The sequence below is a fragment of the Monopterus albus genome, unplaced genomic scaffold (genome assembly GCF_001952655.1).
Source record: "Monopterus albus unplaced genomic scaffold, M_albus_1.0 scaffold394.1, whole genome shotgun sequence".
Classification (NCBI taxonomy): domain Eukaryota; kingdom Metazoa; phylum Chordata; class Actinopteri; order Synbranchiformes; family Synbranchidae; genus Monopterus; species Monopterus albus.
In genome coordinates this window covers 944,526-970,484 of record NW_018128274.1, presented here as the reverse complement: position 1 = coordinate 970,484, position 25,959 = coordinate 944,526, and the positions used below count along the sequence as shown (strand labels likewise).

At 45.1% G+C, this 25,959-nt stretch overlaps 1 protein-coding gene across 5 annotated transcripts in view; it reads left to right on the top strand.

The window, feature by feature from the left end:
- The window catches only part of LOC109951523 (potassium voltage-gated channel subfamily H member 7-like), a 170,261-nt gene that overhangs the window by 86,633 nt on the left and 57,669 nt on the right, over positions 1-25,959 (top strand). For 4 of the 5 annotated variants that reach the window (XM_020586084.1, XM_020586083.1, XM_020586087.1 and 1 more), the window contains exons 4-7: positions 6,127-6,606; positions 7,255-7,275; positions 8,938-9,152; positions 14,827-15,252. In XM_020586084.1, coding sequence (XP_020441740.1) covers positions 6,127-6,606; positions 7,255-7,275; positions 8,938-9,152; positions 14,827-15,252 — 1,142 coding nt within the window. The remainder of the gene's footprint in view (positions 1-6,126; positions 6,607-7,254; positions 7,276-8,937; positions 9,153-14,826; positions 15,253-25,959) is intronic. The other variant, XM_020586085.1, reaches the window with a different exon arrangement.

The window sequence follows — 25,959 nt, the reverse complement described above, 5'->3', positions numbered from 1 at the left end:
TATAACTTTTTTTGTAATGCATTTTTCTGGATTTTTTTGTTATTGTTGTGTCTCTCACTGTTCACATAAACCTACCATTGAAATTGTAGACTGATCATGTCTTTGTTAGTGGGCAAACTTACAAAATCAGCTGGGGTTCCAATAATTTTTTCCTTGACTGTACAAAAAAAGAATTAGCTTCATCATCAGTGCCTTTACACAAAGAAGTGATCAGTCTAATGTGCCTAAAGTTAGAGGTGTCATTACATCATACAACAACGCTTTTACAAAACCATGCCTATTTTGTGAGAAAGACCACACCTTGGAAGAATGTCAAAAAATGAAAGAAAAAACACATAAAGAAAGGATTGAGTTCCTAAAAACGGCAGGTATTTGTTTTGGATGTCTTCTTAAAGGGCACATAAGCAAAGATTGTAAATGAAGAATGACATGCCAGGTTTGTGCTCAACATCACCCTACTATGTTGCATTTTGAAAGATCTGATCATGCCAACACAAAGAAAACAGAAGAAAAGCTCCAAGATGTCAGCACAGAGCACTCAGTGGTTTCCAGTACAGTGGAAGTTACTAAAGCTGAAGCAAGTGCCTGTACTGGGGCCGGTGATGATTGTGTTTTTGCCATTGTACCAGTTCAAGTGAAGTCAAAAAGGAGCAACAAGATAGTGGAGACTTATGCCTTTTTGGATCAAGGCAGCTCTGCTACCTTCTGTACTAATGATCTAGCGAGACAGCTGAACTTGCAAGGCAAACGAATTGAGCTTGAGCTGAGCACCATAAGCTCGACATAGCAAATGGAGAGCTACATGATCACAGACTTAGAAATCAGCGGAATAGAAAACAACAACTTTATTGATCTTCCTAAAGTTTTTACACAAAAAACATTCCTGTCTCAAAAAGGAATATACCAACACAAAAGGACGTTGAAAAATTGTCATATCTCAATGAGGTCACACTATCAAGCATCGACGCTGATGTAGGACTTCTTATTGGAGCCAATGCACACAAGCCATTAGAACCATGGCATGTGATAAACAGCAAAAACAACGGACCATATGCTGTTAAAACCGCACTTGGCTGGGTAGTAAATGACCCATTGAGGGAATACACAGACAATGTTTCAGAAGGCATTGCAAATGTTGTGAAAGCAGTAGTAAATTGTGTTTCAGTTGACAATGTTGAGCAGCTTCTTATACAACATTTTAATCAAGATTTCCCTGAGCACAGTAGTAAGGAGAAGCTGGAAATGTCAGAAGAGGACAGACAGTTCATGGAGTCTGTGACGAACACAGTTTACCATGCTGATAATCACTATCACATTGGATTACCAAAAAAGGAGGCTTCTATCACATTGCCAGACAACAAGGGTGTTGCAGTTCAATGAGCTCTCACTCTTAAAAGGAAATTTCTAAAAAATCCTACGTTCCATCAGGAATACACTGCTTTCATGCAGGAAATGATGTATAAAGGTTATGCAGATAAGGTAACCGAAGAAGAGCTTATGCAAAAGAAATGAAAGTATGGTACTGTATAATACCACATCATGGGGTATACCATCCTCAAAAGAAAAAGTTAAGGGTGGTCTTCGACTGTGCAGCCAGTTTTCAAGGAGTTACATTGAACACAGAACTGTTACAGGGTCCTGATCTTGCCAATTCCCTGGTAGGAGTTTTGATGAGATTTAGACAAGAGCCTGTAGCTTTTATGGCAGACATTAAAGCCATGTATTACCAGGTGAAAGTCCCTCAGGAAGACACTGACTTTTTACACTTTTTATGGTGGCCCAGTGGAGAAACAAAACACAACCTGGAAGAATACAAAATGATTGTGCATTTGTTTGGGGCTATGTCATCCCCCAGCTGTGCAAATTTTGCATTAAGAAACACAGCAGAAGACAACAGGAGCAACTCGTTGCCACAAACAGTGAGTACTGTCCTCAACAGCTTCTACATAGATGACTGTCTAAAGTCTGTTGGCAGCGTAAATGAAGCTACTGAGTTGCATGCAGACCTCAAAGCTTTATGTGCTTCAGGAGGATTCAACTTAATGAAGTGGACAAGTAACAGACGAGAAGTATTAGCAGCCATACCAGAAAACGACAGAGCCAAAGAAGTAAGAGTCGTGGACTTGTCACATGATGCTCTTCCAATAGAAAGAGCACTTGGAGTATTATGGTGCATTGAGTCTGACACATTTCGGTTCAGGATTCAAGTAAAAGAAAAACCCTTCACTAGATGAGGAATCCTGTCAACAGTGTATGATCATTTGGGGTTCTTGGCACCATTCATTCTTTCAGCCAAAATACTGATGCAGCAGCTGATCAAAGAAAAGCTTGGTTGGGATGAAATAATCCCAGAAAATTATGCTCAACGATGGTGTGAATGGTTAAAAGATTTAAATCAACTATCTGACTTTGCTGCAACCAGATGCATAAAGCCTGAGAAATTTGGCAAAATTTCCACAGCAAAGCTCCATCACTTTTCAGATGCAAGCGAGAGCGGATATGGGACCGTGTCTTATATTGACCTGCAGAAAAGATGGCTCCGGTGTGCATGGCTGCTCGTCTGCTGCTCGTATGTTGGTGGTTATTTGTCTTACTTTTAGCTCTTGGTACTCGACAAACTGAGTCTCTACTGGTTTATGATCGCCAAACTCTTTTGGATATTCAATTTAAAGTCAGTGATGTCTGTATATGGAATGGTGATGGGCGCAAGACTGTTCCGCCGGTTCTGTTGGGGATTCCGGCTCATTTCTTCCGGGTCTTGGCAGTAGCCCTCTGGCGAAGACATTCCCGTCGTCGGGGCAGGCGCAGTGGACAGCTAGTGAGGCTGAAAGCCTGCCTGAGACACTCCTTTCCTTCTTCTTGGACGGGCTGGGGACATTATCCCTCATTTGTGGTGCCCAGGCATTTGCTGGATCCTATGCATGCTTGCCTTGTGCCAGTCGTGGGGATGAAGAAGGGTCTTGGCACGCTAGGCCGTGTTTTTCTCGGCTTCGGCGGCGCGTGGTGGATAATGATGCTTTGAAGACACTTCGCTTCGTTCCACGGCCTGTAGTAGTGCAGGCCGTGGACCTGGTGAGGATCGGCCTGGTGAATGCTCGGTCGCTGAAGAAAAAGACTTTTATTGTGAGGGACTTCTTTAGTTCCTGGGATTTGGATTTTTTATTTTTAATAGAGATATGGATCGACGCTGGGGGTTTTAGTGCTTTTACTGAACTCCTGCCGGCGGGGTGCTCTTATTTTTGTTCATCGAGGTCGTCTGGCCGGGGAGGTGGAACAGTGGTGGTTTTTAAGGAAAAGTTTATAAGGAGGCAGTGTACATTATCACTATCGTTTTCGTCCAGTTTTGAGGTGACTTTAGTTGAGGTAGGTCATTTTAACCCGGTATTGTGTGCAATTATTTATAGGCCACCTAAATATAAATAAGGATTTTATTGAGTACTTCACTAATTTTTTGGCTGGGGTCATGCCTTATTATGATCATGTTCTTTTATTGGGTGATTTCAATATTCATGTGTGTAGTCTGGAGAAACCTCTAGTGAGAGAATTTTTAACTACGGTTGCTGCTTTTGACTTGGTGCAACATGTGTCTGGACCGACACATGAACATGGACACGCTGGATCTCATTCTGTCTTATAGTGTGCCTGTGTCAAATGTAGAAATATGTATGAATACCTTCTCTGATCATATGGCCCTGGTATTTCAAGCTGGTATCTCCAGGGTAGGGAGATACCAGTTTTTTCCCTGACTGTATTAGTATCTGATATCACAGCAACAACTGCATGTCCTTTGGTTGTGTAAAGCTGCTAGTGAGTTTTTGCAGGGAAAGAATGAACGGGTTGGAGAGGTGTGTGAGAGAGAACACACACACACACACAACCCAATAAGTGCACTCACAGGATATTCAGCATGTTACTCTTTGTATCACAATTAAAGTATCACACAGTATACCGAACACACTGGACCCTCTGCAGTATGCCTACCGGCCCAACAGGGCCACCTCAGACGCCATCGTGGCTGCCCTCCACTATTCCCTTTCTCATCTGGAAAATGGAGACTCCTACATCAGGATACTCTTCATTGACTACAGCGCCACCTTCAACACAGTTGTCCCCCACAAACTCACCCACAAACTGTCCACACTGGGTCTGCACCCCACCCTCTTTGACTGGCTCCTGGACTTTCTGACTGGCAGGCCCCAAAATTTGTTCATGATTCTTTTGCAGAAACAACTAAATTTCATTTCATTAAGATGAATGACTTTAGTCATACTGCAGCACAGAGCTGAACACTAGCTTCAGATCCTGCTCTGAGTCACCAATTAAATGCTAATGATCATTTCCAGCATCTTATTGGAGACAAAATGTAAACACATTATGATAGGACTGGGTAATAAAACAATCTCAATAACTATGAAAAACAGTACAGGTACATAGCTAACTCCACTGGACACCGGTAATGGAAAACCTATAGATTTGAACAAATAAAATATTTACTGCTGTTTAGTGTTTTCAGCATCTCTTCAGCTTTTCCGGGCCCTGAACATAAACATTTCCATCTCACGACCTTTGCTATGTTATCTAAGCAGATTATCACATCTATGTTAATGTCTGCCTCAGTACAGTCACAGTATATTCACAGGAAGTCCTTCATTACAGCAATGATGGAGCCTGAGTCACTGTTGTGCCTTTGTGTCCAGCCTCTGCTGCAAAAGCACCCTATTAGGCTAGAATAATATGATTACAAAGCTGACATGTATAGGGCAACAACAATGGAAAAAACATACAGTACATGTTCTTGGAAATGTAAAAATAGTTGAAGGTGTGCCACTCATCATCTAATTGTGTGTCCTGATTTTGAGTGATATGTCAGTATTCTTGCCATTTTACTGGCTTATGGCAATTGTAAACAGTATGACACTAAATGAACAGTGGTATTTGCTGGTGAATTGGAATAATAGCAATGTATAAGTCGCACACACTCACTGTATGTAAAATAGACGTAATGCCACCACCTCCCTCCACTATGCAAAAGTGAAGCCAAAATATCCTGAAATAAATATATATGTAATATATATAAATATCCTGGCTGCCATCTTGCTTTTTTGCAACCAGATTTTGTGCAGTAGCAACCAGAAGTGGAGTGACAGCAATTGGACCACCAATCAAAGCTGTCAAATCAACTGAAATGCTCCCCTTTTTATATAATCAAATAACTTATTAAATAAGCTTTACATCCTATTGTGTTTATGAATTATATCACGTACAAAGTATGTCAAATAGAGTGCGCTGTAGACGACATAGTGATGTGCTGTGAAGTTGATGAAGTTGTTTCCTAAATTCAGGTGTGCTCATCCTTTTTAAGGGATTTTCATTTTCTTTGCACATTTGGGCATTTTTAGGGACTAAGAAAGCCATTCTGATATGTATGGCATATGTTCAGGTGAACTAATGATTCCCAACATGCAGGCCATATGAATAAACTTGTGAGCAGATATTCTGAGATGCAACTAAATATGCCTATCTGTGAATGTGCATGTGTGTGCATTGTTTTTTTTTACTTAACAAACTACTCTCTTTCATCTGTCCTGCATAACATTCTACCTAGTGTTATGAAAGCAGCACTTTGTTACATTCCTTCTTATCTTCCCAGGATCTATCAAAAACAAAAAAAAAAACTGCAAATAATACTTATAGGATTGACTTATACTTGTACTACTGCCATTATAATATTTTAGCAAATGGCCTTCTCCATGAATAATTAAAGGATGTGCCTGAGGCATTTGTTTTGATCTGCCAGGGTCTTTTTAGGTAGCTGCATTGGCAGGCTTTTTGATTGGCAAAAAAATATGAAAAATATCAGCAGGGATCTTGAAGACAGCAAGCATGTTGTGCTAAAAACACAACACAAGGTCAGTGGGGGTTATGTTGATCCCTCATTAAAAACCACCGTGCACTCTCTTTTTTATGCTGCTGTTGGTCAGAAAACTTAACCTCTTGGCAGTAATTGAGTGTCTTCCTGGTCTTGTTGGTTACTGCTGTCACATAGGCTATTACTATGGATTAATATGAAAATATGGGTTTTCTCATTCTCATTCAAATTGCTCTTCTTCTCTTCTTCTCCGTCAGGTAAAGGGAGGTTCTTTCACTTTCGTTTCCCAGCCTTATCTCTCCTTGGTATCAGTAAGCAGTCCCTGCCCCAGGAAGACCCTGACGCTGTCATGGTGGACTCCCCTCACCACAGTGACGGCTCAGTGGCCACACGTGACTACCAACTCCCCACCACCCGCGAGAGCTGCAGTCCCTCCTACGCTAATGACACCCGCGCCCTCATTGGCCCCAGCCACAGCTCCACACCTGTTTCTGGGCCTTTGGACCACTCGTCACCTAAGGGCCCCTGGGACAGGACGCTCCCAGACCAGGCCATTGCCCAGACCCAACACCAGAGTCAGGAGGACACACCTACTGCTGCACCATCAATCCCGGGCCTCACTCCAACTGCCTCCAGAGAGAGAATGTGCAGCATTCGCAGAGCCTCTTCCGTACATGACATGGAAGGCTTTGGGTCCAACTCTAAGGTGGCATTCAGGGACAGACATGCCAGTGAAGGTAGGAATCTTCTGCTTAAAGCTGTAAAGCTTTATTGTAATATCACAAAAATACTACAAATGTGGTTGATGTTGATCTAGTTGTACTTTATCTCATGGCAGGTATCTGTGGCTTTATGTAGCAAAACCACTGTTTTTTAAGGGATGACAGCCATTAAAGAGTCAGATGTGGTCAATACCTGAATTAGACTAATGAAAGAAGTTATTTCTCATGACACATGTTCACTACAGTTTGGCTGTATTAAGTACCAATCGTTCTGTGGTCCCAAAATAGGAGACGCAAGATGTGGCATGCCGGTTTCATAATCAGTATTATAGTGAGTTATCATCTATAGTTTGTGCTATTGATCTTCTTGTGGGTCTAAACCACACATTAGCCTTTTGGCCCTCATTTGGATGAGAGTCCCAGACTGGCCCGGTTTTGTCCAGGCCAATCAGTTGGCCTTCATTTTTTTTTTATCGCCAGTCCTCATTCAAGTAGCTGAGAGTTGCTGACACTATATCTACTTCACTAAAATAAATTTCTCATGGGAATGTAGTGAGAACTTAATGTCAGCACCCATTTGTCATCATACAAAACTAGAAATTCTTCTCTCACCTCCACTCCCCTTTTTCTTCCTTCTCCGACACTGTGCTGCTGCCATCGCAGACAATGGTCGCCATATCAAAGGTAACAAACAATAGCCTGCTGCATCTTGAGTTGTATATTTTACTACTAGATAATACATGTATACTGCACAGAGCCTGCTTGCTGCACGAGTTTTCCACATCACTGAGGTTTATGTGGGATGCAATCACCTTGGTGGATGAGAGACAGCATGTTTGTAAGTTCTTGAACCGGTGCCTCAAAACACTGGCACAGCACTAAATGAGTTGGTCTCAGTGCACATGCCCCGCTGAACCCTAGCCAGTTGCCCAGGGGGAAGGCTCAGCTAAAAAAAAATACCACACACTGACCTGTGCATGTGCTTGCATGAAGTAACACACGACACAATCCTCTCTCCTGCTTTTGTTCATTGAAGAAAATCACTGGGGCTTCATGAGATGATACCTCCCACTATCTGTAACCTCTGTTTTCTTCCATGTGCCCTCTGGTTCCTTGTTGCCAAGTTTTAGTGAATGAAAAGAAACCTGACTGTGTTTCTGCTTGGATTCTATATGCTCATCTTTTTCTCTTATTAAGTGCAGTGGTGCTTATACAGCGTTCATTTCACAGTACATATTGTGACTTCCTCAACACCAGAAATCATCACTGTTTCTTTAGTGTTGTTTATTTACACCTAATGCATTAATGGTATTTGGATCACTCTAACAGTAATATTTTGTAATATTAGTATCAGACATTAACTTTTCAAATCTCTAAAGGTCTGCTCTCCAAACCAAAAATGTGCTCTCTATCCTGATAAATGCCTTAATACAATATTTGAAGTAATGATGTTTGTATCCTTGACTACTGCCCCTGCAGTCCAGCCACCCATCCATAATTCCACTTTCTCCTTTACCACTAATATCTTCTCTTTACTGGTTTGTTAGAGTCTTGCTCCTGGATGGCTGGGGGTATGGCTTCAGCTTTTTTCTATATCCATTCAGTTTTTTATGACTGCAATGATGTATCCTTACTGTGGCATGTAATCTCTCATCTTCAGCTGCCTCTCTGTCCTTGACTCTGAATCACTGTGCTGAAAAGAGGGAATAAATAGTGTGACCTTCCTGTGCTGGCTCACACAATGGAATCAGCAATTCTCTCATTCACTTTTTATCACTCTCATTGGGCCAGGTCTCAGCGTGTGTAGTGCTGTCACATATTGTTGCAGTGTTGGGTGCACTCATAAGAAGCCAGGGAATAAATGTCTGAGAGTCTGATTTTATGATACTGTGAACATTTAGTAGAATAATGAGGGAATGTTTTGCTAATTCGGTAACACCTTCATTATGTGTCCAAACTCCATCAGACAGACAGGTTACTGGACTGTGTGAAGTTTTTTTCTCTGATCGTGCGTAGAATCATTCTTTTCTTTCACAGACAGTGTTGTTCATTATCTTTTAATGAGAAACTTTGAAAGGCCTGTTCATCCTAGACTGGTCAATGAGAGGGTGTGGAGTTTGTATTTCAGTATCTTGTTGTATTCTCTGTGTTGTGTTGTGATTGAGCTCACTCCAAAAGTAAGGGCCACTCCATATTCACTACACATGTCACAACAATCAGCTGAATACTTTACTGGTCTCTGATGTCCTCAATTCACAGAACCTATTAGATCAACAATAGCCTAGCCATAGTACAAGCTGTGGCAACTTTACTGTTGACATCCTCCCTCTCACTTTACCCTTTCAGGGCCACTCAGCCAGATCAAATCCAGTCTGCTCGGCTCCACCTCCGACTCCAACCTCAACAAGTACAGCACAATCAACAAAATCCCCCTCATCACGCTCAACTTCTCTGAGGCCACCAACGAAAAGAAGTGCCCCTCGCCTCCGTCCTCAGAGAAAACCATCATCGCCCCGAAAGTCAAGGACCGCACACACAACGTCACAGACAAGGTTACACAGGTGAGACGCTAACCAAGCATGAAAACATAAAACAATCTTCTTCACCAAAATCGGTTGAAAAGTTAAGGATAATCACCTTTATTGGCCAAGTATGTTACACACACAAGGAATTTGTTTCTGGTACAGAACTGAGGCAGCCATCTGCGGCACCAACTCAATCAATGGCTCTAGCCATCGGGGGCAACAGGGGGGGTTCAGTGTTTTGCCCAAGGACACCTCAACATGTGGACTGCAGGCACCGAGATTCGAACCTTCAACCTTTCAGTTGGAAGATGACTGCTCTACCCACCACACCACTGTCACCTCCCCTAGTTTCTGATTTAGTGAAAAATCCTTGGAGCCTTTTGTTCATATGGAAACTGCTCTACTGCCATCCCCTTACCAACTGCTAATTTACGACATATACAGTATTTTAAAGCCATGTGTAGGATAAAATGTACTGTTTTTTGCTAAATAAATATTAACATTAAGTACTTTAACCCTTTAGCCCTCATTTACTAATGGGAAAAATATCTGCCCTCAGAAACAATCTTAAAACAGTATGCTTTAAAAATGAATATTGTTTTTGAATGTACAAAACACGTAGGCTTTCATTTCAACTGCACCTTTAAAAGTCAGCCCACCAATGAACAGTACTAACCATCTGCTATTAAGTTCTTTGTCATGGGTTAATATGGGTTCTTTGCTGTTGTCAGAGACTAAAAATAGAAAACACTTAAGCGTAATAATAGTAAACTTAGTTCTGGACACGTATAGTTTGCATTTATAAACTGTTTATTGCACCAATCATTTGTTGACCATCTGATGTTTGGCAAACTGGAGTGGAAAGATTCAACATTAATATTCATCACATCATTGATGAATGACTACCGTCATCACAAATCACACTTGAACAGCTTGAGCAGCCGTTGCAGTCACCAGATTCCGTTGTCACCCCTGCCCTTCCTCCCCCCTCCCCCCTCAGGGTGGTTAACTGAAAGTCATAGGTTCTGATACGTCAAACAGCAGCGGTGTCTGTCACTTGTAGTAGATAATCAGGGATACTCTTACTCCTGCCAGACAGCATTCAGAGCTCAGGCCATATTTCTAGAGTTACGGACTGGGTAAGAGATCATCCTCACATTCCCTGTGAGGGCTAAGATGCAGCACAGTGTACACAGGGACTGTAGGTTAATGTATTCCTAGGAGTGGGTCAGAGCTGCCCTAAACCACTAATTAAGTCTCAGTTTTGCATTTCACCCATTAATGGTGAAACGAATAGAAGACACAGAAACTGACCCCTGTTTGCACTAAAAGGCAGCTTCAATGGCAGGCTTTAGACTCGAGCCAGAGGCAGAGACAGACTACAGTGCATCACACCAACCTCTCTGCCCAGCATTAAAGTTATTTAGCTGCAGAGAGAGCAGGCCTATTATTGTGGTGTTAATAAACTTCTGTACCATGTTGCACAGTAGTTTAGTTTTGTTTCTCCCATGTTCCTTGTCACTACCTCCTTCTTTTACTGAACACATGGCATTGAGCACAGAGTGCCATCTCTGTTTTTGGCTAACTACATGCTGTTAAAATGATCATAGTAACAAATGGGCATGGGGGTGTGCCATATCTTTCTAAACCTTACCTCTGTAAACAGTTCTCTAGACACCTGACTGCAAGGAACACAAAGCAACAGCAGATGTCTTGAAATCAGCTCAATCCTCCTGAGCTGATTTGAAGCCATGATCAGGGTGTGTGAGCAGACACTCTCTCATGGCCTTGGCTCCCTCCTAGCTCCCACAGGCAGGTGGAGGGTTCATCCAGGAAGCTGATCAGCACACTCACATGGTGCTTTAGACATCTCTTACATGAGACTCCAATTCCCAGCACCTCCCTTTAATATCTCGATGCAAACGTCTTTGGGTTATTTCAGTCTGAATGTGGAATTAAACCAGTGGTATGTGCAGCATTTTTAATGATGGAAGCCACGTGATTACCTTCAGGAACATGAAACAGCACTTTGTTCTCATAAATAATGCCCAGGCTTTGACGGTGCAGCCCAAAGAACCAGAGAAGGGGAGAAATCTGTTTGAAGCCTTGCATTACCCCACAAATGTTCATTTGCACCAAGTGCACATAGCTACAGAAGGTAGGTGTAATAATTAAAATGGGATATTTTATTTAGAAATGCTAAAACACATTCATCAAGCTTGTTCAGCCTCCCAGCCAGGTGTCCTCACAGGCTGTGAGGGGTACTGTGTTCACACTGAGCTGAGCTGCCATCTTGTTTTTATCGTCACTGTTCACCACACTTAATAACACAACAGTTTTTGTACAACATGTTGAAATACATAGTTGCTAGATGTATTTTTTAAATTCAATTTTCAAACAGAAATCAATATATGAAGACAAAAATTGAAGCAACAGCAGTCACATGCTGACTTGTAACTGTAATGAAACTGGCATTTGAAACATTTGCTTTTAATGAAGTGGCAGCTTGATGAATAATAGAACACATTCCCTTTGTCTGTCCTTTCGTTTCTGATCGATTTCAAAGGTTATCCCATATCAGAGGTTAAAAGCATTTGGCCCTCTCCATCACACAAAGGGCAGGAGTTTCTAATAACCAATTTAATTATTAACACTTAAGCTCTTTTCTCACGCCATATATCATCCTTCTGTTCCCTAGTCCTCTGCTCTTAATAACAGGAGTTATGAAGGTGACCAGGCCACAGATAAGGGGACACACAATAAGTGATGGATGCCAAAATAGTCATTTAAGATTCTTCTTTCTGTTCCATTCTTATGCTGAGTAGCAATCATTGTCGCTCTGCCCTTGCAGCTCATGTATTCTACCTGCCTCGCTTTCTTTGCGTTCCCCTCTTAGAGCTACAATAATCAGCAGTGAAAGAGCCTGAAAAATTTTTGCTCTTGAAGTGTCAGGCACTTTGATGAATAGATGCATCCTCTGCCTGCACCTATAATTATCTTAAAGTCATTGAGACTCTTATCTGAAATGGTCTATGACGCTGCTATATTATTGATTTGCATATATATATAACTGCACAACAGAGATAATTTTAGTGACATCCTGGCTTGCTAGAATGGATTTCAGCTTCAAAACTGCCTGTTTTTTTTTCTTTTTCTAGAGACAATTAATGGTTTTCTTTTTTATTTTATTTTTAACCTGGAACAGTTTTATCATTTTTTCAGATGCTATATTAAGTTATGTAGAACTTCCTGGATCTTTTTATCTCACATGTGAGCATGATAAAAGATTTTTATTCCTACAACTGTCATGATCCTGCCCCGTCCCCTTCCGGTATCCTGCTTTTACTCTGATACCACTTCCTGTCACCAGCTCATCCTAAACCCTGGTAACTTCATCTCGTTATACACATTGTTTTCACCTGCCACTAATCACCCACACCTGTTCACCACAGCATATAGCAGCTCTTCACAGTGTGAGGAGCTGCCAGATTGTTCTATGCCTTGTCTAGACTCTCCAGCATTATTCCCTTGTGACTGCTTTTCTGGTACCGAACCCCCCTTGCCTGCTCTAACGACCTGTGATCCAGCCTGCTCCCTCTTGCCCGACTGCCATCCTGAGATCAGCATCCTGCCTGTTCTACTAACCTGTGATTCTGCCTTGCCTTCCCTGCTGCCCTGCCGGAGACTTCGACCTTGGACCGTGTTAAGTACCACTCTTTTGCCTGATCCCTCAAGACTGTGTGTACTTCTGTTTTGATCATGGAAAGACATCAAAACCTGTTCTACTGCCTCAGCTGACTGGCTCTTTAATTGGGTTCACTGCCTCCCACAAAGACAAAATCATCCTGAAATTTACAACAGCACAGTCGCAGTGTGAAAGCATCACTGGCGAGGATGAAGCAGCCTACAGGAGGGAGGTGGCCGGTTTGGTGTCATAGTGCAAGGACAATAATCTCAGCCTCAACACGGACAAGATGAAGGAGATGATAGTGGGCATGAGGAAGGAGAGGAGATCTCATCAGCCACTGTTCAGCCGAGGGCTCAAAGTGGAGAGGGTGAGCAGCTTCAAATACCTGGGCGTCCACATAAGTGAGGACCTCACTTGGACACTTTATGTCCGTGACCCGGGCCGCCCCCTGTACCTCAGTAGCAGGCACAGGTAGTTCCAGCAGCTCCGCCCCCGCACAGGTGAGGGTGCATTCTAGGCGACGAGGCACACCTGCTCTCCATTATCGGAGCAGTATATAGGGTCAGCGTTGGTGCGTCCTCGTCGCCAGATTATTATATGTTGTCCTGCTGGTAACAACGTTTCATGTTCATGTCAAGGCCTCAGGTTTATGGACTACTGTTTGATCTGCGCTCCTCTCTGAACGCTGTGAACTGTAATTGTGCATAGTTCTGTTGCATCGGTTTTTGTGCCCTTCTCATGTTTTAAAGGGGGTTCTTTGGTTTTGGACTGTTTTTTTGTGTGAATTGCTCCTCCTCACAGAGCTCCAAAGCGATCCTGGGACAGCACCACCAACCTACGTCACACCGCTCAGCTACCAGCGCTGCCTCATCAGGGGACCCACACACCGAACCCGAGATCTCTGGCACCAGTCCCTCCCTGGACTACTCCCTGGGCCTGCGGCGCACTCAGCTGTTCAGGTCCCCAGAGTGACTACCAGAAACAATCTATACCATACCTGCTGCGTGTTCTTAAACTCTCTCTCTCTGTTCTTATTTAGCGAGCTACGCCTCTAATACACCCCGGGAAACAGTAGTCCAGTCAACTCGGTGTGCCCAGCTGCCCCGAGATCAGCGGACGAGACCAGCTCTGTTTTGTTTGGTTTTTTGCAGAGCATTAAAGACGTTTTTCTTGTCTAGCCTGGGTTTGAATCTGCATTGTTACTGGGTCCAAAACCACTCAACACACGGCTCGCCATAACACACTTAACACCACACAGGTGGTCAAGAAGGCCCAACGGTGGCTGTACCTCCTGAGCAGGCTGAGGAGGTTTGGCATGTCGCCTAGGATCCTTTGCAACTTCTACAGCTGCATTATTGAGAGCATCTTGACCAGCTGCATCACTGTCTGGTATGGCAGCACTACTGCTATGGATCGCAAGCGCCTGCAGAAAGTGGTAAAGACTGTGGAGAAGATCACCAGGACTCCAGTGCCCTCTCTGCAGAGCATTTATCAGCGCAGAGTGTGTAGGAAAGCTGCCTCCATCCTCAAAGATCCCACCCACCCCCAGCACAGACTGTTCGCCTCCCTACCCTCTGGCCGGAGGTTCAGAAGTGTGAAGTGTAGGACATCCAGACTGAAAAACTTTCTTTCCCTCTGCCGTCAAACTCCTAAACAGCTGAGGAGTTTATTACCAGGAAATACGTCATGTACTGATGATCTCTACTGTTTACGTTCAGATTGCACATTGACTGTTGACTGCTGCTCTCATGCAGCATACATTCTCTTATTATACTGCTGCTTAAAGTGCATTAGATTTTGTTACTTATTTATCTACTTTATATTTCATTTGTATTTTGTGGCATTCATGTGGACGGCAAAGTAAGAATTTCATTGTACAGGGAAACAAGTTTCCTAACTGTGAATATGACAAACACCTTGACCTTCTGTGTTTTTTGGTACCCCTTAAAGCACCAGTGATATGAATCCTCCCCTTTGATAAAATATTAAGTAAGGTGATGGGTTCTCTGCCTTCCTCCTCAGGTCCTTTCTCTGGGTGCAGACGTACTACCTGAGTACAAGCTCCAGACACCACGTATTGACAAGTGGACCATCCTTCACTACAGCCCCTTCAAAGCAGTGTGGGACTGGCTGATCCTGCTGTTGGTCATCTACACAGCCATTTTCACCCCCTACTCTGCTGCCTTCCTCCTCAATGACAACGAGGAGCAGAAGAGGCGGGAGTGCGGCTACTCCTGCTCACCGTTAAATGTCGTGGACCTGATAGTGGACATCATGTTTATTGTGGACATCGTAATAAACTTCAGAACCACTTATGTCAACACCAATGAAGAAGTGGTCAGCCACCCTGCCAAGATTGCCATCCACTACTTTAAAGGCTGGTTTCTCATAGACATGGTGGCTGCCATCCCATTTGACCTGCTCATCTTTGGCTCAGGATCTGATGAGGTGAGAGGGGGGGGGGATCAAGTACATAGTTTAGCATCCAGTAAGTGGGGATAAATACACAGTTATTCTGAGGGTGGCTGTAAGACTCTCAGTCACTCAACAAGTCAATCAGCTCGGCCATCAAGACAATGATGGCCGGGCTGATTGTGTTTGTCTCCATAATTGACCAAAGAATATGTTGAACATTACTATGCAGTGGCAGAGAACCGTATGTGTAGGTTTTGGCAAGTTCACAAACAGAAAACCTTGCCATTTGCTAATATAAAAATTATTACAGGCAGTAATTTTAAAAAGTGAAGATTTGAAATTTCTGATGCCACTGTACGCACATGTGAGGAAGATGCTTGAGCAAGGGACAGCAGTTTACACATTCCAATCACACATGAGTAACGACAAATCTCAGCATGAGTGTACAGTGGAATACTTTGTGTTTAGCACCTATGGTCAAATATATGTTTAATTCTTAAGTAGCAAGTTTGATTTTAAACTAAGACAAAGCTAAAACATGTAGAGGCAAAGCACACAATCTACTAAAATGTGTAAAAGTGCCACAGCCCAGGATGTGCAATGTAACACCCATCCTCACCTTCATATTTTCTCACACAGAAAATATTCCAGATTGATGTGTGTGTGTGTGTTAAGGGTGATGCCCTGATGTCAGTCTATTGGTTTGCTGTGTTGTTATTAACATTCATTGTGTGTTCCAGTGAGGGAGGTAGGCAAAGGTATGGCTAGAGGTAGGCAGTGAGTGGCAGGTGGAGAAAAAGAGCAGACAGCTGAGCAATACCACAGCACAGTGTATGTCCTCATTGTACAGCTAGAAGACTGGTACGTTGTCAGACTGTGTATTCTCATTACAGTTTGTGTCCAAAGTGCACAGTGTCAAGATGAGTAGAAAGACAAAATATATTTTTATCTCATCCAATCACCAGCAGTAACTGAAAATGACATCCATGTATAGTTTTAGCTCTGGTCTTCAAAGTGCACAGACAGGCTATTTTTAGACATAATCTTGTGCACCTATGTTGCCTGGAAACAATCTACAACAACAAATTATTATTATTTTGCTGATTTCATTAGAAACATAGCAGGTTAATATCCCCTTTTAGAGTGTTTTTTTTTTTTTTTTTTTTTTTTTTTATTCTCACTCAGGGTACTGTAGGTTTTAGCACTGCAGGCTGTCAAGTGAATTGTGTTGCTGAATTTACCTATTGAAGCTACTCAGTCATTTTTATGTCAGTGTCCTGTTGTGATAAAATTAGATTATTTGCCTGTCATGTACACATTTACATATACCAGGTGTGGGCAATTAATTTTTACAAGGGGCCACATGAGAAACCTGAACTGTGTTGGAGGGCCGAACCAACAATAACTTGAACTTAATTCTGCTCAATATTCATTATCTCCTATTGTAAAAAGCAGTAAATTATATGTGTTGATTAGCTGCTACTGGTAATCAGAAGAATAAGTTCTGTAATATTCTGTAAATACTTATATAAATATATGAAAATTGTGGTGTAGGTCAAACAGGAAAATACTCCTATAGAAGTAATAAACAGTAAAAACAAACATTACATCACAGTTCCATTTTATTTTCAACTTCCCATAACACTGAAAAGGTGTTTTGCAGTATCGTAAAGATATGCAGTTAATTTTACTTATTCAGTGAGAGAAATCCAGTCTGGCTTGGGCTTGAACAAGTGCATTGAAATCTGGATTTGTTGAACTTAATCACTGAGAATGTCTGTTCACATATGTAGGTAGATCCAAAAATTTCCTGCGATGTCCTTAACCCTCCTTGTTGTAGTGCATCGGGAGAGGGGCACGTTCTCATATGCGCCCTTTATCTCCAGGCATATTAGTGCTGCAGTGTCCAACAAACACCGTTAAATAAACTGTCAGAAAACGGTTTATTTTTATGGGATATGACATAACTTGTCTTGAAAGCTGCATCTCTGGGTGTGGAAAGTTTTGTAAAAAGTCTTTCTTGGTTATGCAGTTTCACTAGCAAAGCATCTGACTCCCTTGCGCGCTCTTCTTGTTCTTGTATTTCTCCTCATGTTTGGTCACGTAGTGGCGATTCAAATTGTAATCCTTGAACACAGCAACCTGTGTACCACAAACTAAGCACACTGCTTTACCTTTGACTTCTGTAAATAAATACTTTCCAGTCTATGTCTTGTTGAAAATGTGGCATTCGGCATCAACTTTTCTTTTTTTCGCGTGAGTTGACATTTTCAGGGTTAGCAGGCCAACATCACCTGTCTCTCACCAAGTAGGTCGGGGATCTTAAGTTCACCTGTGAACTTTTTTTCATTGATGTTCTGATTTGATGGACCTCACGCAAGCCGGACAGGGACGCCCAAAGGGCCAGATGTGGCCCGTAGGCCGTAAAATGCCCAGGTCTGACATATACTGTACTATGTGTTCAAATTTGATATAGTGGCAAATTACAAAAGTTCAGGGTGAACATTTGCTGTAAACAATAATTCAAATGTTATTTTCTCTTAATCATGGGCAGAATAGAGCAGATTTTTGACAATAAACAAGTGCAACAAACAAACACTTCTCAACTAAAATGAGTACATTTTTTGTTTCAGTACCCTTAAACACTTAGAGGAGAATATGACCGTGTCAGACTTTTGTTTGTTGTCACCAGTGCTTTCCCTAGGTTCTCAGATGGCTTAGGTACTTTTCTTTTTTTGCAAAGGAAACATATTATTTATGCAGTGGTGGAAAAAGTACCCAGATTGTTTACTTATAATAGTAATAATAAAACAGTGTAAAAACACTTTGTTTCAAGTAAAGGTCCTGCACTCAAAATGTTACTTAACCTTTGTGTGGCGTTCACTTTTGGACCAGAGGTGTGTGCTCTTCCCTGGGTAAAGTGTAGCAGAGGCTGGGGGTGTGTCAGTGTGAGGGCCCAGAGATGATCAGAGGTGTCAGTGTGAGGGCCCAGAGATGATCAGAGGTGTCAGTGTGAGGGCCCAGAGATGATCAGAGGTGTCAGTGTGAGGGCCCAGAGATGATCAGAGCCTGGCCAGAGGTGTGTGGTTGACCAGGGGAGCTAGCCAGCACCTTGTGGCTGATTTTGGAGCAGTATTAGTGGGGGTACTAGGCAGCATATTTTGCCCGCCTATGGATCACTATTTCTGTGGTGATAACGAAGCATAGAGTCCCTGGGGCTTGGGTTGGGTGACCAGGGGAGCTAGCCAGCACCTTGTGGCTGATTTTGAAGCAGTATTTGTGGGGTACTAGGCAGCACATTTTGCCTGCCTATGGAGTGCTATTTCTGGGGTGGGTGACAGCAAAACACAGGATCCCTGGAGGTGTACAGACTTAGAAAATTTTCTGACCCGTGGCCCTGGTACTCCATGCTGGAACTTTGAAAAATATTCTCACTCCTGTGGTCCTGGTACTACGTATTAGAACTTTGAAAATATTCTGACTCCCGTAGTCCTGGTACTATGTATTAGAACTTTGAAAATATTCTGACTCCTGTGGTCCTGGTAGTCTGTGTTGGAACTTTGAAAACTGAAAAAGCCAGAAATTTTTCTAAGTTGTTTTACCAAGCAAGGTGCGCGGCAGCTGAAATTCTGGGTTAATGGGCTCCTCCCCTTCCTCGGCAAATGAGGTTTCCCCCATTTCTTGTAGCAACACTCTGCACGATTTCTGAAACCCAGTTTTTGGAAATGTAGTCCTCCAGAATTGAGACCCCTACTCACCCTAGACCCATTGCCCGCCCAGACGGGGTCTCCAATCGGCCTTTGTTATCCGGATTTCTGCCTCCCAATGGAGATTTTTCACAGTTTGAAGTTTTTTTTTCCTCCCTTGCACACGGCAGCGTGTGTCTGACCAACTGGCACCCGTGATCCGCCTCTGGCCAAGCGCCGGCATTTGGGCGGATGGCTTCTCTGGCCTGTGGATTTACCTCCATGGCCAGGATTGAGATTTCTCAATCAGCTAGCCCTGAGCTTCGCCAAAGGAGCTCAGCAGGTGCAAAAGCCTTGTGGGCGAGCTCCCCCCTGCCCAGGGGCACTCATGCAAACCCCAGCGGCCGGGCCGGGCGAGTGACTGCACTGGCCGGGTGCCCGATGGGGCTACCTGTTTATTCCTGCCAGTAGCATATGCTTGTCTAAAAGATTAAGCCATGCAAGTCTAAGTGCGCATGGCCAGTACAGTGAAACTGCGAATGGTTCATTAAATCAGTTATGGTTCCTTTGATCGCTCTCACATTACTTGGATAACTGTGGCAATCCTAGAGCTAATACATGCCAATGAGCGCTGACCTCCGGGGAAGCGTGTATTTATCAGACCCAAAAGCCATGCATGCTTTGGTGACTCTAGATAACCTCGAGCCAATCACTGGCCCCCGTGGGCATTGCAGTATTTCCTATGAACAAGGAATTCCCAGTAAGCGTGGGTCATAAGCTCACATTGATTAAGTCCCTGCCCTTTGTACACACCACCCGTTGTTGCTACCAATTTGGATGGTTTAGTGAGGTCCTCGGATTGGCCCTCGGAGCGCGGAGAAGATGATCAAACTTGACTATCGAGAGGAAGTAAAAGTCGTAACAAGGATACCATAGGTGAACCTGCGGAAGGATAAATGGCCGGCCCACCCTCAGGCACCTACACTGGGGTGCGCAGCACCTCCGGTTGTTGTCTCTGGACACGCACGCCTAGGGGCCACTCCTGTCGCCCCGGTTGCACCCAGAAAGGGTTGGGCTGCAGCGTCACTGGGCGAAAAGGCATTGCCTATGCCACCGCCCGCTAGGCCGGGCCTTGGTCTTGCACTGCCCTCTGGCCCTGACACTGCCCCCCCTCCTCCCGCCGGCTTATGGGCCGCGGTTCAACCTGAAGCGGGCCGTGCCATTCGTCGGCGTGGTTCTCCACCACTACTCTGGGCCTCGTCCTGATCAGACCCCACGCTGGCCTTCCCCTCTGACACCAGCGGCATACTCCCGCATCCTGCCCAGAGGGCCGGCGGGCTCGATGATGGGTTACGCTCGCGGAGGAGGATGGCCCTGTCTGATCTATATGGGCCTGGCCCGCCCATTCGGAACCTCCACCTAAGGGCAGTTGCCCCGCCCTGGTCTCTCTTTCGCGCGCATCCGGGTACCCAACTCTCCCGTCTCCACAAGGAGCGGGAGGGGGGTTCAGTGTCTCCTCTCCAGCTCTGACCCCGCGCAGGCTTAGCCGGATGGAGCGCCCAGGGGTTGTGTCATTGGCCTTTCCCTCCCCGTCTTTGAACCATGGCCTCCCACTTGAAACATGTGACAACTCTTAGCGGTGGATCACTCGGCTCGTGCGTAGATGAAGAACGCAACTAGCTGCGAGAACTAATGTGAATTGCAGGACACACTGACACTTCGAACGCAACTTGTGGCCCCGGGTTCCTCCTGGGGCTACACCTGTCTGAGGGTCGCTTTGCCATCAATTGGGGGGGAAAAGACACCCCACGCGTCCTCCCCGCAGCTGGGGCAGTCGCAGGCAACCGATGCCCTTTGTCCCCCCAAGTGCAGACTCTGGGAATGCATGTCATGGCACGTGTGAGCGTGTGGTGCCTGTCCCTGGGCCCGCCCTCCTCCTACGCGTGCGACAAGCCCGGGCGGGTGCGTAAATGATGGGTTTTCAGGTGGACTGCCTTAGGGCTACGGACTGGGCCCTCGTGCGCCCTTCGTCACCGTTGACCGGGGAGCCCAGGCACCTCACGGAACCCTTGAGCCTCGCCCACCCTCCCCGGGGGGGTGGCCCGAGTCCCCGTAAATCAATTATGATCTCAGATCAAATGAGTCAACCCGCTGAATTTAAGCATATTACTAAATGGAGGGAAAGAAACTAACCAGGATTCCCTCGGTAGCAAGAGGGAAGAGCCCAGCGCCGAGTCTCCGTCTGATGGGCAGGCGTGGGAACCTAGCCTGTGGACGGTGTGAGGCAAGTAACGGCCCCCATCATGCCGGGGTCCGGTTTTCTCGGAGTCGAGTTGTTTGGGAATGCAGCCCAAAGCGGGTGGTAAACTCCATCTAAGGCAAAATACCGGCACGAGACTGAGTCAACAAGTACTTTAAGGGACAGCTGAAAAGAACTTTGAAGAGAGGGCGTGAAACCGGACCTGGGTAGAGCCGCCGCGGGTGCAGATCTTGGTGGTAGTAGCAAATACTCAAATGAGAACTTTGTTTTTTTTTTTCTTTTTTTTTATTGAAACATATTAACAAAATAGTACTGAACATGGGAGACAAGACAACAGTTATATGACATTACAAAAGGATGTAGTGTTTAACAAGGTTGTAGTGTGGGTATTTCCAACTTATGCAGTCTATGAAATGCAAGAAAGGGAAAAGGAGGGGGAAGTAAAAAAAAAAAATAAAATTTTTTTTACCAATAATAATGATAACAGTACTATTAAAAAATCAGCTTGTTACATTTCTAGAGGTTGGTGGGAATGTGCGTGGCCTCAGCCCCAGGTAATTGATTCAAATTGAAATGTGTTGTGATGTATTTTGTCAGAAGGTTGGTTGGCAACTGCTACCAAAGTCAAGGGATGCTGAGGAATTGAAGGACGTCAGTGGGTGGTCACTGATTTTGCGTCTGTTTTCTAGGATTTTAATGAAGAGGCTAGCGAGAGCCTGTCCCCTGAATCCTAGGCAGAGGGGTTTTCTGTTATCCTCGGGAGGTTGTGCGGACAATCTGATGATCCTACAGGGGATCATGGGGTATGCGAGGAGAAGCAGAGCCCCACTAGCGGTGGTGTTTGTTGACTTTGCCAAGGCCTTTGACTCCATCTCCCAAGAGCATATCCTGTGTGCTCTGGAACAGAGACATGTGGACAACCTCATGATTGAGTTGATACGGAACTCATATGTGGACTGCGTCACGAGGGTCGGTACAAGCGGATCCACTACCCCACCTATCAACATGAAGTTTGGAGTTAAGCAGGGTGACCCGATGTCCCCGTTGCTATTCAACCTGGCTATGGACCCCCGATCCAGGCCTTGGAGGAGTGCGGAACCAGCTTCGGATGGGCTGGCCACCATCGCCACACTGGCTTTTGCGGATGATTTGGTGCTGTTGAGCGACTCAGCAAGGGGGATGGGGAGGAATCTGAAGGTCCTGGAACTGTTTTGCCAGCTGACTGGACTGAGCGTTCAGCCCAGGAAGTGTCACGGTTTTTTCATCAACAAGGGCATGGTTAACGACTGCGAACCGTGGAAGCTGGGTGGAACCCCTCTACACGTAGTGGAACCAGGGCACACAGTGCATTATTTGGGAGTTGACGTGGACCCAAAACATGGCATTGTAGGCCAGGACCCGATCCTGAAGCTCCAGGAATGGATAGTAAGGATCAAGAGGGCTCCTCTTAAGCCCTCACAACGTGTGAGGGTGTTTAACCTCGGCAGAGCAAATGAGTTTATCTACCAGGCCGATCACTGCGATATGCCGGTCCTAACGCTGGCCACGCTTGACGGAATGGTGAGGAAGGCAGTAAAGGAGTGGCTGCATCTTCCGCCATCAACAACCAATGGGCTTCTCTACTCGCAAAACTGAGATGGGGGGGCTTGGCGTAATGAGATAGGAGAGGCTTGTCCCATCGATACAAGCGAGGAGGATCTATCGATTGTCCAGGTCTATGGACCGATGGACTAGACTGGTAACAGCTAGGACAATCTCCCTGACTGAATGGCGAAAGAGGTGGGCAATGGCTGGCGGGGATCCCGAGGAAGCTCCCATTTTGGAAGCAGAGAGTTATCTCGACGCCTGCAGGAGTCCTCCAGGATTGGGTGACTGGAGGGGAGATGAAGTCATGGCTTGGGTGGCGCTGCCGGTCCAGGGGGTGGGTGTGGATCAGTTCCGAGGCGACAAGCTGAGCAATTTGTGGTTGAAGGACCCCAGGCGGATGGGGTTCAGGGAATGGCACTATATTGAGGGGCTGGCGCTGAGGGCGGGTACATGCATAACAGGATGTGCGACCTCCTGGCCATCGAGGCAGAGTGCGCCGGATGGAGTGTGAGTCGGGAATTCCGCTTGAATATACCTGAGGGCGGCCTTAGGATTTCGGACCTGGTTGGCACAAAAGAAGGTAGAGCTCTAGTGCTTGATGTGACCGTGAGATATGAGTATGCACCAGACACGCTGCAGGCGGCTGCAGCAGAGAAAGTCGCCTACTATAAGCTTTTCGCGTCTCAGGTGGGGAGACTGGTTGGAGCGAGCCAAGTTAAGGTCATGGGTTTCCCGGTAGGTGCAAGGGGAAAGTGGCCCTCTTGCAATAACCAGGTCCTGGCTGAATTGGGAGTGGCAGTAGGCCGGAGGGCGCAGTTTGCTAGGCTGGTGAGCCGGAGAGTTCTCTTGTACTCCTTGGATGTACTAAGGGACTTTCTGAGTGAGTCAGTCTAGGGGTTCTCTCACCCACCAGCGAGCGGTTCGTTGGAAATAGAGGGGGCAGTGGGTCATCCATAATGATTAATCTGCTCAAGCTAGTAAGGGCCGGGGCAGCGATCACTGGATGACGCCTGACGGGCAGGATAACCCGGAAGGAACGCCTTGCCTTATAGTTCGTTATCTAATTGGTGATGCACATGAATGGATGAATGGGATTCCCACTGTCCCTAGCTGCCCCCTAGTGAAACCACAGCCAAGGGAATGAGCTTGGCAGAATCGGCGTGGAAAGAAGACCCTGTTGAGCTTGACTCTAATCTGGCACATGAGAGGTGTAGAATAAGTGGGAGGCTTCGGCCGCCAGTGAAATACCACTACTCTTATTGTTTTTTCACTTACCCAGTTAGGCGGAGAGGCGAGCCCCCAAGCGGGCTCTCGCTTCTGACAGTGACCCACTCCGGGGACAGTGGCAGGTGGGGCGTTTGACTGGGGTGGTACATCTGTCAAACAGTAACACAGGTGTCCTAAGGCGAGCTCAGGGAGGACAGAAACCTCCTGTGGAGCAGAAGGGCAATAGCTTGCTTGATTTTAATTTTCAGTATGAATACAGACCGTGAAAGCAGGGCCTCACGATCCTTCTGACTTTTTGAGTTTTAAGCAGGAGGTGTCAGAAAAGTTACCACAGGGATAACTGGCTTGTGGCGGCCAAGCGTTCATAGCGACGTCACTTTTTGATCCTTCGATGTTGGCTCTTTCTATCATTGTGAAGCAGAATTCGCCAAGCGTTGGATTGTTCACCCACTAACAGGGAACGTGATACCGTTTCTTTTCCTGCCTCGACCTGGCCAACGCCTTTTTCTGCGTGCCATTACACCCTGAATCACAGCAGATGTTTGCTTTCAGACTGCAGGTTCAGACATTTGGCGTATGTGCTTGGCTGAGGAGCACCTTGTGGCCGATTTTGGAGCACTACTTGTGGGGTGAGAAAGAAGCATAAATTCAGATAAAAATTGAAATGGAACATTGCAGTCACTGACTAAACAGCCCTCAACAATGCATCTTAGAACAAATGCAATTATTTACAACAATCGGTGAACAGTACCAAAATTATAAAACATTTTATTCACTCTCATTGAGAAGCAGTGCCTCTGAAAAATGCATCTCTCAAATAATTCTGACACTGGACTGTGTATGTGGATAGGCCTGCCTTTTTATACAACACACAATGGACAGAATTTCAGAGTATGTGCACCGCAGATGTACTTTTTGCAGTTGGCACATGTGGTCTGTGTCTTGGAGGTCTTTGAGGGTCCACACACTTCGCAGCACTTCCTCTTTTTGCCAGTGGCTGCTGGAGGTTGTGGTTGTGTGTGTCCTGCAAGTGGGACAGCACGATCCTCCTGTATCCTCCTAACAATGGCAAGATAAGCTGGGTTCCTGGGCACATGTTGTCTCCTCTGTGTGTGCAGTTTCACTAGTGCCTTGCCTAGTTCCTCCAGAAAAAGACGTCTTTTTTGGAGCTTATTCTGTTTCCAGTCCAGGTTAAGTGCCATCCAGATTACGCAGGCATTGTATGCCAAAACATCTAGGTTGTTGAAGAAAATCACAAATGGCCACCCTAATATTCTTCTTTGGCAGCTGTAGAAAGATAGCAGCTTGTCAAGGTTGTCAACCCCTCCTTTGGTGGCATTGTAATCAAGTATGACCTCTGGCTTGTGGTCCTCCTGGCTGCTGATTCTCCCATCCCTATGAAGAGTGCTCATAAGCATCACATTTTTGCCCTTTTTGGGTATGTAGGATACAAGGGCAGTGTTGGCCGTAAACACAAAGGTGGAGGAATGGACTGGCCTGTTCTTTACAATTAATCTTGTCAATCTTGAAAAGAAAAAAAAAAGTTAACCATAAAATATAATAAATGTTAATATTTGTCGGCTGGTGTGTGTTGTAGGCCCTTGTGCTGTTCGAATCTGATGTTGAAGGAATTTTTTTCAATAAAGAATAGCAGAATTTCCATATGTCCCGTTCAAATACATGGAGGAGATGCGCGATGAGGCAGCACTTTGCTGTGCCTCTCGGTGGATCGTGTAATCCTCACAAACTGTATGCGATGCAAATAGTGTGTCGCTGTCCCTCTATATATCGCAAAGAAAATGCTTTCAAACACTGATTATATGCTCTGCCTTGCCATAATCTGGATAATGTATAAAATGGGGTTCTGTAACGTGTTTAGGCTCGCAGATTAACCATAAAACCCAGTTTAAAAGTTACTCGGTGAGGCAAACAGTACGCCTGCCTCAAGGCAGAGGGCGCTTGTGAGCCCACAGATTCTTG